Here is a 16,846-nt window from a genome sequence, read left to right on the forward strand (position 1 = left end):
TGGCAGAAATGTAAAAGTCTGACATTTCCAAGTATTGGCTAGGGTATGAGGAACAGGAACTTTCACACCCTGCTGGAAGGGAATATAAATTTGTATAACCACCTTGAAGAGTAAACTAATAGTCTGTTGTAAAGGTGTATGGATCCCATGGCTTAGGGATTCAGTTTTAGATTCCATAATTCTAATTAGATTCTGATTCTAGGGAAACTTCTGCACATGTGTCTTGGGGGTCCCCAAGCCCATATCCAGGTTGATGAATTACTAAGAGGACTCGCAGAGCTCAATATATATTTGTACTCATGGCTAAGATTTATTATAGTGAAAGGATGCAGAACAAAATGAAGAGAAAAGTTACATGGGATAAAATATGGTGCAAGCTTCCAGATGTCCTCTCCCGATGGAATCACACAGAACATGCTTAATTCCCCAGCCACACGTTGTCACAACCTGTGTGATATGGTGACTACCAGGGAAGCTTATTTGAGACTCAGCGCCGAGGGCTTTTACTGGGGCATGGTCATGTAAGCATCATCTGCCTAGTGTGTACCAAGATTCCAGACTCCCAGAAGGAGAGCAGGTGTTCAGTATAAACTGTATTGTTTGTACAAACTGTTTAGACACAGTGAGATTTTTATTAGGGAGGGTGGTGAGAATTCTCCCAAAACACAAGTTCCCATATGCCAGCCATCAACCAACTTTGCAAGCAGGACTTTTAAAGAGTAGCAGTGAGTTCGGCTATGTTAACTCTACTGTACAGCACGTTGTATAAGCAGACTTACACAAAGGCCCTGCAGTATTATTTGTAATAGAGAAAAATTGGAAATAAATGGAATGTGTTTGTTAATGGGAAATGAATATTCAAATTTAGCTATATTCATATAGTGAATTCTGTAGGTATGAGTGACGAGCTATTTGCAGTCAACATGGGTAGATCTCAGAGACATAATGTTGAGAGAAAACTAATGTTTTTGAAGTTTTTGTACAGTGTGGTAGTGGCATTTTAAGTAAATTTTTAGCACCACAAAACATTTTTATATGAATGTTTATTAAAAAAATGTCCAAAATGCTTTAAATAAATAATTAATGTGAGGTTGGCTTTTATACATTTTTTACATAAAATACGTTTATACTTTTAATACTTTTCCTGCTGTATTTAGGATTTTATATAGTAGGTTCTAATTTGTTGTTTCTCTGGAAAGTATATGCTTGAATTTTTTTTAGTATTACTTATAGATTTTCTCTTTTAACTGTTACTATTCCTATAAAGAGCTTAATTTAATGCCCCCTGATATGCAATGAATAATTGTTTCTATTCTTGACATAAAGAGAGAATAAAAGGAGCTATGAATCAGTTCCAAGTGTCTTATCAATTTTGAAGATTCACATGGCAAAATAAAACAGGTTGAATATTACTTACTTTTTTTTTTCTAATTTGTTTTAGGTCTCCTCTTACCTGGGTCTCATTACTTGGGCCGTTTTCAGGATCGTTTAATATGGATAATGATTCTAGAATGTGGTTATACTTACTGCTGTATTAACATTAAGGTCAATGTACATTTGAAACCTCTCTAGTATTTTTATAGCACATGTGTAAAATTTTACCTGTTACAGACACATCATACACTTACTAGGTCAACTTAAGAGTATCAGTTAATTACGTGTGAAAATACATAGGGATTTTTAAAGTGTATTTCAATATGCACATATTGATAGGTAGACTAGTGTTGATGGTATGGTAGAGTGTAGTAACAAAATATACCTGCCCTCTTTTTGTCCAGGACTGTTCTTTATATCCTTATCTAGTTGAGCGTCTCAAAAGTGTGACTCAGTAATATTCTTTCACTCCTATATCACATAAGCATTCTCAACTTAATAAAAAACCTCTCCTGCTACACCGTCTTTCTCCTCTTTTTAAAGCAAAATGCCTTAATAGAATTGCTTATAAATCTCAAATTTCATTTTTCCCATTCTCTCTTCAACTTACTCTAGGTTTTTCACCCTGTTACCTATTACTGTACCAAAACTGCTCTTCTCAAGGTCTCTAATGGCTATCTCATTGACAAATCCAATGATCAGTTCTCAGACATGGTCTTATTTGACCTGTCTGCAGCATTTGACACAGTGTCTTCTTTCAGCTTGCTTCATGGGTCAGTCCTTGTCAGTCTCCTTTGATGGTTCCTTCTCTTTTCCTTGACCTCTTTTTTCCTTTAAGATTTTATTTATTAGAGCACGTGTGCACAAACAGTGGGGAGGGCAGAGGGAGAGGGAGAAGCAGACTCCCATCTGAGCAGGGAGCTGGAATCAGGGCTTGATCCCAGGACCCTGAGATCATGACCTGAGCCCAAGGCACACATTTAACCCACTGAGCCACCCAGGTGTCCCTCTTTTCCTTGACGTCTTAACATCAGACTGCCCCAGAGCCTAGCAGTCCTTGGTAACAACTCCATCCTTCTGGTTGCTCAGCCCCAAAACATTTGTGCTTTAGTCCAGTGATGTTTCACTCCTGTTTACCACCATACCCCACATGCAATCCAACAAGAAATCCTGTTGGCTTTGTCTTTAAGCCATATGCTATATCCCACCACTTCACACCACCCTACTATTAAGCAAGCTTTCTGTCGTTCCCGGGTAATTGAAGTAGCCTCCTGATTGTCTCCCTGCTTCTCCCTGCCTGTGCCTCCCGATAGTCTGTTTCAGCTAGAGTGATCTTCAGTGTCTAACTCATTTCATGTCACTTCTCTACTCAAAACCCTACAGTGGATCTCTTTTTTTATTCAGAAAAGCTGAGGGGGCGCCTGGGTAGCACAGTCGTTAAAGCGTCTGCCTTCAGCTCAGTGCGTGATCCCGGCGTTCCGGGATCGAGTCCCACATCGGGCTCCTCCGCTGGGAGCCTGCTTCTTCCTCTCCCACTCCCCCTGCTTGTGTTCCCTCTCTTGCTGGCTGTCTCTCTGTCAAATAAATAAATAAAATATTTAAAAAAAAAAAAAAAGAAAAGCCGAGGTCCTAAGTGGTCAGGCTCTCTGTTTCCTCTTGGCCTCATCCACTACTTGAATTGCTCACTCTACTCCAGCCTACTGGCTATTTCTCTACCTGGAACACTCTTCCTTCACGTAACTACAAGCTAACTCCCTTACCACCTTCAAGTCTTTGCTCAAATGTCACCTTCTCAGGCTATCCTATTTAAAATTGTATTCCCACTCCCATCCTGGCACTCCCAGTCCTCCATGGCTTGCTTTACTTTCTTTATTTTTCTTGCACGTATACCTTCTAACAGACTATATAATTTACTTATTTTCATAGTTGATTGTCTGTGTCCCTTTACTCTCTAATGTAATTGTCACAACGGCAGGGATCTCTTTTTGAAGGGATATATCCTAAGCCCCTGAAACAGTGTCTGGCACATAATAGGCCCTTCATGAATAGTGGTGAATGAACAGTGGTGAATGAATGAATGTTTTGTATTTGCACAGATGGGATAAAATTGCTGGTGACTAAAAAGCTTTTTCTTTAGTCCAGTGGTTCTCAAAATTCAGTTCCCCAGATTAGTAATATTAACATCTGGAGCTTATTAGAAATGGACAGTCTTGGGCACCACCTCAGACCTACTGAATCAGAAACTAGAGGAGGGCCCAAGAACCTGTGTCTTAACTGCCCTCCAGTGATTCTGACTCACCTAAAGTTTGAGAACCTAGTCTAACCTGTATAAGTAAGAGACGGCAAAATCTCATGTAAAATATTGAGAGCATTATAAAAAAAATGTTTAAAAAATATTGAGGGCATTTTCATTGCTTCATTTAGGCTCTATTTTTAAAATGATATGTTTTATGCCTAATAATGTGAATCCTTTATTGATCTTTTGTGCTCTATTATATACGTAGATATACTTTTTGATGGCAGTCTTTTTTTCTTTTTTTGGACACAAGGTGGCTTAGCAATGCTTACTATCTTACCAAAATTTATATGTTATATGCTTTAAAGTTTACAAAGCACTTTTTAAAAAAATTATTTATTTATTTTTAGAGAGAGATTGTTGGGGGGAAGGAGCAAAGGGAGAGGTAGAGAGAGAATGTTTAGCAGGCTCCATGCTCAATGCAGACCTGGACCTGGGGCTTGATCTCACAACCCTGAGATCCTGGCCTGAGCCAAAATCAAGAGTCCAACACTTAACTGACTGAGCCACCCAGGCACCCCAACAAAACACTTTTATTATTTAAATCTTCACAACCCTATGTGCTAGGATTAGTTTTCTTTGAAAGAGAAAAGGAATCTCAGGATAAGTGATCTACTCAAGATTGTGTGCAAACACCTGGTAAAGCCATATTTAAAAATGGCTTCTGATGTTCACATTCCATGTTCTTTCTCTGGATCCTAATACAACCTGACCACATTGACTTTTGTTAAAGGCACTGACAATTTTGTAAAAATGTATACGTAAACAATGATAGCAATAATAATAGTAAACAGTGACCTGGCACATCCTCTTCATGTAATTCCTTATAGAGAAGTAATGTGTTTAAAATTCACAGAAAAACACATTCAGGGGTGCCTAGGTGATGCAGTTGGTTGGGCATCAGACTCTTGGTTTCGGCTCAGGTCATGATCTTGGGGTTGTGGGATTGAGCCCCACATTGGGCTCCACACTGGACACAGAGTCTACTTGGGACTCTCTCCCTCTCTGACCCCTCCCCCCCCAAATAAATGGATAAATCTTTAAAAAATAAATAAGTAAAAAACAAAAACACATTCATAATATTCATTCTATCGACATATATTTGTTGCATACTAGTACTGTGTCAGGTACTGGTTTAGGCACTGCAGGGAGAGTAGTAACCAAAAGAAAGCTGCTTCATGGAGTTTACATTATAGTTGGAGAAGACAGACAGTAATCAGATACATAAATCTGGATGATGATGATGATATTAAAATTAAAAAACTAGAACAGGAAAATGATCGAATAAATTTTGGCATATCCCAGTAGAATAATGCTGCCATATAAAGTAGGATACAAAACTGTATATGCTGTATAATTCCAATTTTGCCTTTTGCCCTCCGAAAAAATTTTATATTTAAAAAAGTTTTTTGGAGTACCTGGGTGGCTCAGTTCATTAAGCATCTCCCTTCAGCTTGGGTCATGATCTCAGGGTCCTGGGATTGGTCCCTGCCTCGGTTTCCCTGCTCAGCTGGGAGCCTGCTTCTCCCTCTCCCTCTGCTACTCCCCCTGCTTGTGCTCTCTCACTCTATCTCTCTCTGTCAAATAAATAAATAAAATCTTTAAAAAAAGTAGTTTTTTGTAAGTATGATTAAACCTTGACCATACATATAGTCTTTCAAAATTATGGTCATGGTCAATTTAATCGCTTTGCCAATTTCTAGTAGCATTTCTATAATTTCTTTTAAAATGGTAGCATAATTTTTCATTTCTGTATGCAGCATCAAATGTGTTAAAGTGCCAATACGTTTGAGTAAAGGTGTAGCTCTTGAGTTAAAGAATTTTTTTTTTTGCATTTTCCATGTTTTCATTATGAGAATCCAGTCCATGGCATATACAAAAATAGTTGCTTTTCTCTGTGTAATAAGTGATCATAAACTCAAGTCCTTTTTATTTCTTCTTTAGGGGTTAGAATTGCAAGAGACATCCTGTCATACTGCTGAAGCTCAAAGAGTTGATGAAGTTTTTCAAAGCGCCTTTGAACAAGAATATTCGAGAATATGTTCTATTAACGAACACTTTGGAAATGTCTTGACACCCTGTACTGTTTTACCAGTAAAACTCTATTCTGATGCCAGGAATGTTCTATCTGGCATAATCGATTCTCATGATAATTTAAAAGAATTTAAAGGTGACCTTATTAAAGTACTTGTGTGGATACTTGTTCAGTACTGTTCCAGAAGACCCAACATTCAGGAGGTTCACAGAACTGAAAATAAAGGGAAAGCATCTCTAATAATTCTGCCTGCTTTGAATGCTTCACCACAAAGCCAATCCCCAGAAGACACAGATAGTTTAAATTCAGAAATTTTGGGTGACTGGTCTGATGATAATGTTTTTGGTGATGAGCCAACTATCCAAAAAGGAAAAGAAGGAAAAGATCAATTAAAAGTTGTATCAGGTATAAATTTGCCTATTCCAGGATCAGTAGAATCACAGGGGCTTGGTGATCATTCTATAGGCACAGTTCCTGATAACAGTCTTTACAAGTCAGTTATATTGGGTTACCCTGTTGTTGATAAAGGAAAACAAAAAGATGTGACATATATCCCTCTCGCGGAATTCAGTTGTTCTCATTCTCACTTGTTAAGCTTACCTGAAGAGTGGACATCTAACTGTTTGCCTAATTCCAAAATGAGGGAGATGAGCTCATTATTTCCAGAAGAGTGGTACCGGTTTGTTTTAAGGCAGTTGGAATGTTTTCATACAGAAGAAAATGCCTCAAATGTACTGGAAGAAATTGCAAAGGACAGAGTTTTAAAAGACTTTTATGTTCATGCAGTAATGACTTGTTATTTTAGTTTATTTGGAGTAGACAATATGGTTCCCAGTCCTGGTCATATATTGAGAGTTTACAATGGTGTTTTGCCTTGGTCTCTTGCCTTGGATTGGCTCACAGAAAAGCCAGAACTGTTCCAACTAGCACTGAAAGCTTTCAGGTAATTCATTTTGATTATACATAAACTGTAACTGGCAGAAAAATACTGATTTTTTTTTAACCTAGGAGGAGATACTTCTTCATTTCTAACTATAAAAAATAATCACTTTCCTAAAAATGAAAAAAAAAAAGCTTAGTATGTAGTGATATCAGGAGTACATTTTAATTTCTACTTTTTGTTTATGTGGAGAACCTATTTTTCATATGGCTTATTGGGTTTCTTCACTTTCACTTCACTCCATCATTTCTCCCTGAACTTTTTATCTGAAATCTGTATGATTTTAGCACAATGTCTTAAAAATATTGAACAAAATTACCTATAAAATTGATTTTATAAATTTTATTAAAAATTCTAAAATTCTTTGTTTCTCCATTTTTAAGATACACTCTGAAACTAATGATTGATAAAGCAAGTTTAGGTCCAATAGAAGACTTTAAAGAGCTGACTAACTGCCTTGAAGAATATGAAACTGACTGGTATATTGGTTTGGTGTCCGATGAAAAGTGGAAGGAAGCAATTTTACAAGAAAAACCATACTTGTTTTCTCTGGGATATGACCCTAATATGGTAAGGTAAAAATTGTGTTTTTAAACATTTTCATATATTGACCTTAAGGAACTAAAGTATTTGAACTAAGTGAAAGAGACACAACATTCTGGGTATGGATGTGTTAATCATATCATTAAGGCATTTGTAATAATGACTTTATGGCCAACATAGTACAATCATAGAATGACTCATTATTTACTTTTGCAAACCTAATAATGAGCTAATTAAAAATGTGTAGCCGTTGTGCAATAACCTCTAAGATAACCAAGTAAACTTAATTTGCTATTACATATTTGACTAAATGGCTTATATTCCTATGCCAAATTTGAGTCATGAATTACCACTTTGGATTTGACTCCTAGATGAAAAATTAATATATATGTGGCAAAGTATTCCTTTTTTCTGACATCAGTGCTTTATCTGAAGCAAATCTGACCTGTGAAAATTCAGAGACTCCAAATAGGGAATAACTTTTTTAAAAAAGAAATTAGTGGCTGTTCTCATTACATTTAAACTGTCATCAGGTGTGCACAATGTGATTCAATGTTACACACTCATTGTAGGTTTCATATCTGGCATTGCAGCTTGAGGAGCTCCATAGATGTGCTCCCCATCAAAAATAATGAAAGTTGTTTTTAAAAAACAACCATTTAAAGATTTGGAAATGGTCCTAAGGGCAAATGCAAATGAAGAAACATTTATTCAAAACTTTCAACTAAAGCCCCATAAGAATTGTGAGAGACTGCAGTATTTGAACCAAGACCCATTCCTTCCCTACTCAGCAAGACAGAAACTCCTCAGACTGATATAAACAAGAAGGGTTCCCTCTCACTTCAGCTTCTAGTTGGAAGACTGTTTTCAGCATTTCTTATCTTACCTCCAGCTACCTGTTGTGAGGCTAGGTTCTAGGCATGTGTAGTTAAGAGGTGAGAACTCCTTTCTGGCCAACACATCTCTTTGGATAGAGGCTTTACTCTGGACTTGGTGCCATTGAGAATAATGGGGCCCTGACCACCCTTACCTCCTCGGAAGGTGGAGGTTCCACACTGGGAGAGGCAAGCCAAGAAGACCTGAGGTTACTGCTCCCCTTCCACCTCCTAAAGCAGAGGTGTCTCTCAGAGAGAAGCGTGACATTGTCTCACCCCCAGATACAGAGCTCTGGCTAAGAGATTTTGCCTAGTGGGAGAAACAGACCATTAAAAAAAGAGAGAGAGAACTCTAAATTTCTCCCAAAAGAAATTATTTTACTTGCAGCAGTGTGGCTACATTGACACCTAAGATGCCCTCAAAAACAAAGGAGCTTGTGGTAAAAAGTAATTAAGGGGCTACTGGTAAATTTGTTAGAGGCATAAACTAAACTGTAGGCTGAATAGGTAAACAGAACCAGGGAAAGAAACCGTAGAGAAGAGCCCTCGTGGGTTCAGAAAATGTTCCCATGTTTAATTGGATCAGTCTGTGAAACAATTTACTTCCCAGGTCATTGTTGAAAACATAAAGCAACCACCTGGCAATCATTGGCGCTTAGCAGCTGGTTGTGAGCAATTAATAGATGAAGAGAGCCCTGCTAAAACCACTGCCATCTCATGGTAACTGTGGACATTCACAAGGCTGCACTCCCTGAGGAACCAAAATCAAAGGCTTCACACTTGTGGGGGAAGTAGGGATTAACTTCACTAAAGTCATCCTGCCACTTACTAAACTAAAGCAAATAAATAACAAGCCCTGGGATGGGGGTGGGGAGCAAGGGTCAATGCTCAGAACTGCCATGGTGTTATATAAAATGTCCAGTATTGAACATAAATTATAAGACAGAAAGATACAGGAAAGTCAGACCCATACACCAGCGGGGGAAAATTGCCTGAGTGACTAGATGTCAGATGTAACAAAGATTTCAAAATAGCCATCATAAAAATGTTCAAAGGACTGAAAGAAACCATGCTTAAAGAAGAAAACAAAGTGGGCAACAAAGTGGATATAGAAGGAAAGTACCTCAAATTAAGGTCATATACAACAGGCCACAGCCAGCATCATACTCTGGTGAAAAGCCGAAAGCTTTTCCTCTAAGATTGGAACCAGACAAGGATGTCCACTCTTGCCACTTTTATTCAACATAGTATTAGAAGTCCTGCTCCAGCAATTAGGCAAGAAAAAGAAACAAAGTCATCCAATTTGGAAAGGAAGAAGTAAAACTGTCACTGTTTGCAGACAACATGATATTATATATAAAAAGTCCTAAGTACTCTACCAAAAAACTTAAGAAATAATAAGCTAACTTAGTAAAGTTGCAGAATACAAAAATCTATTATGTTTCATTTTAGAAATGAAATTAAAAATCAGTAAGAGAAAGAAATTTAGGAAACTAAGAGGTATGTGGAAATTAACACATGCCTAAGTTGCCAGTGGTCAAAGAAGAAATTAGAATATAATTTCTATTCTATATCATTCTATATCGTTGAGATGAATGACAAGACACAGTAACCAAAAATTGCAAGATGCAATTAAAGCAGTCTTTAGAGGAAAATTCATAGCTTTAAAAAGAAGAAAGATTTCAAATCAATAGCTTAACCTTCCACCTTATAACACTGGAAAAAGACGAGTAAACAAAACTTAAAGGAAACAGAAGAAAGAAATTAATAAAGATAAGAAAGGTGATTATGAAATAGAAAATTTAAAAAAGGGGGGCACTACTACTGACCTTATAGAAATAAAAATGATTATAAAGGAATACTGTGAACACTTGTATGCCAGTGAATTATATAACTTAGATGAAATGGACAAATTCCTACAAATAGAAACTACCGAAACTGACTCAAGAAGAAATAATCTGAACAGACCTATAACAACTAAAGAGATTGAATTAGTAATCAAAATACTAACTGTAAAGAAAATCTGAGAACTATATGGCTTTGTTACATAATTCTACAAAGCATTTTCAAGAATAATACCAGTTCTTCACAAACTCTTCTAAAAAAAAAAAATAGAAGAGGGGCATCTGGGTGGCACAGTGGTTAAGCGTCTGCCTTCGGCTCAGGGCATGATCCCGGCATTATGGGATCGAGCCCCACGTCAGGCTCCTCAGCTATGAGCCTGCTTCTTCCTCTCCCACTCCCCCTGCTTGTGTTCCCTCTCTCGCTGGCTGTCTCTATCTCATTTTAATAAATAAATAAAATCTTAAAAAAAAATAGAAGAAACAGGAGCACCTACCAATGCATTCTGTAAAGCCTGTATTACCCTGATACCAGAAGCATATAAAAACATTACAAGGAGAGAAAACTATAGACTAATATCTTTTATCAATATGGATGCAGAAATCTGTAACAAAATAATAGCAAACTGAATCCAACAACATATAAAAAGAATTATACACCATGATCAAGTGGTATTTATCCCAGGAGGGCAAGGTTTCTTTAACACCAAAAAATCAATTAATGTAATATAGCATATCAATTGAATAAACAACAAAACCATGTAATCATCTCGGTGGACATTTGACAAAATCCAATAGCCTTTAGTACTAAAATTACTTCCACTAGGAATAGCAGGGAGTTTCTGCAATTTGATAAAGGCATCTATGAAAAATCCACAGTTAGCATCATACTTATTAGTGAAAAGCTGAATGCTTCCCTTAAGATCAGTAGTAAGACAAGGATTTCATTCACCACTTTTATTAAACATTATATTAGAGATTCTAGCCAAGATAATTAAGCAAGAAAAAAAAAGATACTCAGATTGGAAAGGAAGAAGTGAAATTATCTCTATTCACAGCATGATCTTGCTTATAGAAAACCTAAGGAATCCTCTAAAAAACTTAAAACTAGTAAATTCAGCATGGTTACAGGATACAAGATAAACATACAAAAATCTATTTTATTTCCATACACTAGGAAGGAACAATCTAAAAATGAAGTTAAGAAAACAGTTCTACTTAATAATACTTAGGAAGAAATTTAACAAGAAAAGCACGAAACGTATTCTCTGAAAACTATAAAACATTGTTGAAAGAGATAATTTAAGATTTAATAAAATGAAAAAACATCCCATGTTCATGGCTCAAAATGATATGACAATACGCCCCAACTGATTCACAGATTCGGTACAATCCCTATCAGAATCTCAGCTGGCTTTTGTGTGACATTGGCAAGCTGATTCTAAAATTCGTATGGAATTTCAAAGGACCCTGAATATACAGAACAATCTTAAACAAAATTGTCAGATTAACACAAATTTCAAAACTTAGTACAAACCAACAGTAATCAAGACAGTATGGCAACAGTATAAAGATAGACATAAAAATCAATGAAATTGAATCAAAATCTAGAAATAAATCCACGTGACTCTGATCAACTGATTTTAACAAGGGTGCCAAGACCATTCTAAGGGGAAAGAATAGTCTTTTCAACAAATGGTGTTGAGACGGTTAGATAGCCACATTCCAAAGAATGTCGTTGTACCCCGTGTTAGTTTTCGGAGCTGCCGCAACAAATTACTGCAAACTGGGTAGCTTAAAACAACAGAAATTTATTCTCTGTCAGTTCTGGAGACCAAAATCTGAAATCAAGATGCCAGCAGGGCCACACTCTGTCCAGAGGCTTTAGGGGAGAATCTTGCCTCTTCCAGCTCCTGGTGACTTCTGGTATTCCTTGGCTTGTGACAGCATAACTCCAATCTGTTTCTGTCTTCACATGGACACCTTTCCTATATCCCCCTGTGTCAGTTCACCCATCCCTTTCTAAGGACACCAACCACTGGATTTAGAGCCACCTAAATTCAGGATGATCTCATCTCAAGATTTTTAATTACATCAGCAAAGACACATTCCAAACAAGATTTACAGGTACCATGGGTTAGGACTGAGATATATCTTCTTTGAGGGATACCATTCAACCAACTGCAGGCCATTACTTCATACTATCTACGAAAATGAACTCAAAATAAATCAAAGACCTAAATATAAGAGCTAACACCATAAAAATCATAGAAGAGATCATAGGAGTAAATCTTTATGATCTCAAATATGGCAGTGGATTCTGAGATATAACACCAAAAGCATGAAAACAAAACAGAACAAAAATAGATAAATAGGACTTCATCAAAAATAAAAACTTTTGTGCTTCAAAAGATACAACCAAGAAAGTGAAAAGACAACTCACAGAGTAGAAAAAATGTTTGCATATATCTGATAAGAGATTTGTTACTAGAATATTTAAAGAACCCTTACAATGCAATAATAATAAAATATGAGCAAATTTTAAAATGAGCAAAGGATCTCTATAGATATTCCTTCAAAGGAGATATACAAATGGGGCAATAAATAAGCCTATGAAAAGATGTTCAATATCATTTGTCATGAGAGAAATGCAAACCAAAACCACAATGAGATATCGCTTCCTACAAGGACATACTACAGTGGCTGAAATTAAAAAGGCATATAATAAGTATTGGTGAGGCTATGGAGAATTAGAACTCTAATACAGTGCTGGCAGAAATGTAAAATGGTACAACCATTTGGAAAACATTTTGGCAGTTTATTAAATGATTAGAGTTACCATATGACTCAGTAATTCCACTCCCAGGTATATACCCAAGAGAAATGAGAGCATAGGTCCACATAGAAACTTGTACATGCATGTTTATAGCAGCATTATTCATAACTGACAAAAGGTGGAAAGAACCAAACTACCCATCCACTGATGAATCAATAAGTAAATTGTGGTTTATTCATAAAATGGAATATTAGTCCACCATAAAAAGGAATAAAGTACTGATATATGCTACAACATGAATGAGCCTTGAAAATATTATGCTAAGTTATAAAGAAGCCAGTCACAAAAGACCATATATAATTCCATTCATATGATAATTCTGTAAAAGGCAAAACTATAGAGATAGAAATTACATTAGTGGTTGCTTACGACTGGGAGAATGAAGGGATAGGAGCGTAGTAGCTAGAGAGCACAAGTTTCTTTCTAAGGCCATGAAAGTGTTCAGAATTGTGGAGATAGTTGTATATATTTGAATAAACTAAAAAAAACGAGTTATACATGTTACATGAGAAAATTGGAATGTGAATTGTATCTCAATGAAACTGTTTTTAAAAAGAGCCTATTGTGTGATTGTCCAGACTACTATTTATGATTTATGCATTGTTGAGGCCAGATGGGGTAAGGAATAGAAAGGGAAAGGAAAGAGAAGTAGCGGGATTTTGCTGTTTGGGTTATTGAATGAATGTCTCTCATTTCATGCTTATTCAGAGAGCTACCGAATAGAGGTGATGCTTGATTCTGAAGGCAAGTAATTCATGTGTATATTTTAATACACCACTTTCTGTTTAAGTTTGCCTAACTACAATGGAATTTTTCTCTGAGTTTATAAATAAAATGTAAAGGCCTGAATATAACTTTTTCTTCTCCCCCACCCCCCTTTTATACTTTAAAGGGAGTTTACACTGGCAGAGTACTTACCCTTCAAGAATTGTTGATCCAAGTTGGGAAGTTAAATGCTGAAGCCGTTAGAGGTCAGTGGGCCAATCTGTCATGGGAATTGCTTTATGCCACAAACGATGATGAGGAACGATATAGTATACAAGCACATCCACTACTGTTAAGAAACCTTACGGTACAAGCAGCTGATCCTCCCCTGGGATATCCAATTTATTCTTCAAAACCTCTTCACATACATTTGTATTAGAGCCCATTTGACTTGTGAGTGTGTTGTCATCAAATGAGATGTTTTTATTTTCTCATTCTAGAAAAGTAATGTGATTCCTCATAACTTCACTGGACTTCTCTCTCTCCTCCTACAAGTCAGATATCTGAGAAAAGCTAAGCTCTGTAAAGTTGATTCTATCAGCTATCTTAATGTTTAAAAAACAAACTTTGTCTAACATAAGAGTTAGAAATAGTTGGCCAATATTTGTGCCCTATGGATTGTGGTAGGCTTTAGCAAATATAAAATATTTGTATAAGATTAGGTAATGGATTTATTAATGCTTTCTTAAATATGTCATAGGTGGCTTGCCTTGCAGAAGTCAACAACTATAATTTTTACATACCTAGAAGATATACACACATATCAGTGTTATGTAATGATAATGGATCCTATTGAAGGTTGCATAATGTATATTTATTTATTTGAAATATTAAATTTTATAGTATTTTCAAACTTTGTGCTGTTTTAACATTAATATAGCCTGAGTGTTTTCATATAATCTATTCATTTTCTTTACATATACTTCAATTCAGAAACCTTAAAAACTTTAATAAAACCTCTTCCAATAAAATCTTTTTCCTTCCTTTCCCAGTACCTTTTTGATACATGTGAAAGGAAATGGGTTTATCTTGTTCATCAGGATTAACAGTGCTTGGATACAACATAATGAGTGACTGCTAGAGGCCATTCCCTAGATCTGGCTCCTTAAGCATTTCTTTCCAATTGAATGTACTGCTTCTGAAGAATAATTTAACCCAAATGTCTAGTGGTTACTAGTGTCTTAGGTATCTAAACTAAAGGCGGAAAGAAATGGCAGGAAAATGTTCATAACACGATAAGGACTTTCATTCTTTTGCTGCTTATAGATTACATTCCCACCAGCAGTATCTGTATAAACTACGATTTCATTTATATAAACCCAGAAAATGCAAACAAATCTATAGTATTCTAAATAGTAATGGAATAGAAATAGTAATAGAAAGTACATCATTGGTTACCTGGGGTGGGATAGGCTGGGGAAATAATTACAAAGGGCACAAAAGAATTTTGGGGGCTGATGGATATGTTTGCTCTATTGTCTAATGGTTTCACAAGTATGGCCATATATGTCAAAACACATCAAATTGTCCATAGTACATCAACTATACTTCAGTGTTAAAATAGTAATGTGTTAAAAATAATAGAACATTTATTTTGTTTATTTAGTAGGATACGTGATTTAGCCTCTGAATAACTGTGACTGAGGTCTCACGTGCTTACTGGTGCACCCAGTAGTTGAGCAAATCCTAAAGCCATAGCTTCTACTGCTAACTCTTCTAACCAGCTCACCAGCTGTCTGTCACCTTGCACAACCCCATTTCTGCCTCACTTTCAGCACTGATAGAATGAGCACGCCGTTTCCTTCCTCTTTCGAAGGGCCGTTCGAGATAAAGGTTAGGAAATGAGAGGTCAGGGCAAAATAATAAACTTCTTAAAAAGTCAATATGTGAACACTTGGTTTCACAGCTCTTGACCATCTTTGACAAAATGAACTTTGACAAAAAGCTGCCTTTCCATCTTGGGTTGCTCACAAAAAAGACCAAAGAGAGGGTTTATACACAGAAAAGTATTTGATTGTACATGCCATAGAAAAACACCCTACAGATGAATTTTTAAAGATCATTTTAATTTATTTATGCCTCTTTTACCCTTCATTGGCTGGAGAAATTGAGCAAACTGAACTTAGTGTTCCTTCATCCTCATACCATGCTAATTTCATCCTCTGTGAGTTTTCATTCGTAACATTCTGGAAGTCTGGCATACTCTTCAACAAACCCTAAACACTGGCAAGCACACCAAGGTCTGGAGATTTAGGGACAAAACAAAACTGACCTGCACTCCAATCTCTTGAAACCTTTTCCTAAATTCCACAATTTCAAGGCTCAGTGCAAATCATCCTCTCCACAAAGGACTTTCACACTCTTCTATATGCTACGGAGGGGTTTCCATAGTGTAGTGCTTATCATAGTCACCTCGCACTCTTCTATATTCAGATCTCTCCCTTTTCTGAATTATTTGTGCTTACAGTCTATACCATGCCTTGTGACAATGTTGTTTTGTAGCATTCTAGATTTGTTCCAACAATTCATCTTTTTTATTTTTACCCCAGATGCAGTGTATTCAATTAGTCATAATGCCCATTTTCATCATTGGTTGTGCAAGAGCCCTCTTGCGTATTTTATTTTATCCCCGTACTGCACCCTCTTTATTCTGTTGCTGCTGTACCCCATGGTCTACCTCTGTCACCTTCCCCCTTTTGGAAGGATAGCTACCTGAGGGGCCTCCAACTTGCCCAACAACTATTCTAGTTCTTTTATGTATGTTGACTATAGCTAAACTAACTGCTTATGATAAAGGGGCATGTTTTTCTTCTGTTGTTACACGCCTCTTGAGAGTAGACAGTCAAGGAATATTTGCTGATTTTCTGCTGTGGCCTATGTATGTTTTCTACTGTCAAGCGGTAAAGATTAAAGTAATACTACTAGTAAAAAAAGTAAAATTAATAACTAGAGTAAAGTGTTGCCAATGGGGTCTTCCTGAGCTGAGTTTAATCCTGGTTTTACCCCTTACTAGCTCTGTGACTTTGGGAAAGTAATACCTACTTGCTTTGAGCATCTATTTCTTCCTCTGTAAAGATGGATATTACCACATACCTTAGTGAGCTGTTATGAGGAATAAGTGAATTAACTCATACAAAGCACCTCAGTACAGCAAACGGCATGTGACAGGGGTCTAATAATGGCTGCTATGAGCCCTACCCACCGCTTCAAATTATAGTCATTTGTACCCGTCAGCTCTTCTAAGAGTGTGAGTACCTTAGACGCAGGTCCATTTCAGATACTTCTTTATTATCTGCTTATTATCCTGCACTCTGCTTCATGTAGTATTCCATACATTTATG

General features: G+C 36.6%; 1 protein-coding gene across 8 annotated transcripts in view; it reads left to right on the forward strand.

The window, feature by feature from the left end:
* Positions 1-14,477, forward strand: part of PCNX4 (pecanex 4) — a 39,847-nt gene extending 25,370 nt beyond the window's left edge. For all 8 annotated transcript variants that reach the window (XM_034643381.1, XM_034643384.1, XM_034643385.1 and 5 more), the window contains 4 exons: positions 1,442-1,545; positions 5,615-6,648; positions 7,029-7,215; positions 13,633-14,477. In XM_034643381.1, coding sequence (XP_034499272.1) covers positions 1,442-1,545; positions 5,615-6,648; positions 7,029-7,215; positions 13,633-13,884 — 1,577 coding nt within the window. In that variant the 3' untranslated portion in view covers positions 13,885-14,477. The remainder of the gene's footprint in view (positions 1-1,441; positions 1,546-5,614; positions 6,649-7,028; positions 7,216-13,632) is intronic.
* The last annotated feature ends 2,369 nt before the right edge of the window (positions 14,478-16,846 follow it).

The sequence above is a fragment of the Ailuropoda melanoleuca genome, chromosome 14 (genome assembly GCF_002007445.2).
Source record: "Ailuropoda melanoleuca isolate Jingjing chromosome 14, ASM200744v2, whole genome shotgun sequence".
In the NCBI taxonomy this organism is placed as follows: domain Eukaryota; kingdom Metazoa; phylum Chordata; class Mammalia; order Carnivora; family Ursidae; genus Ailuropoda; species Ailuropoda melanoleuca.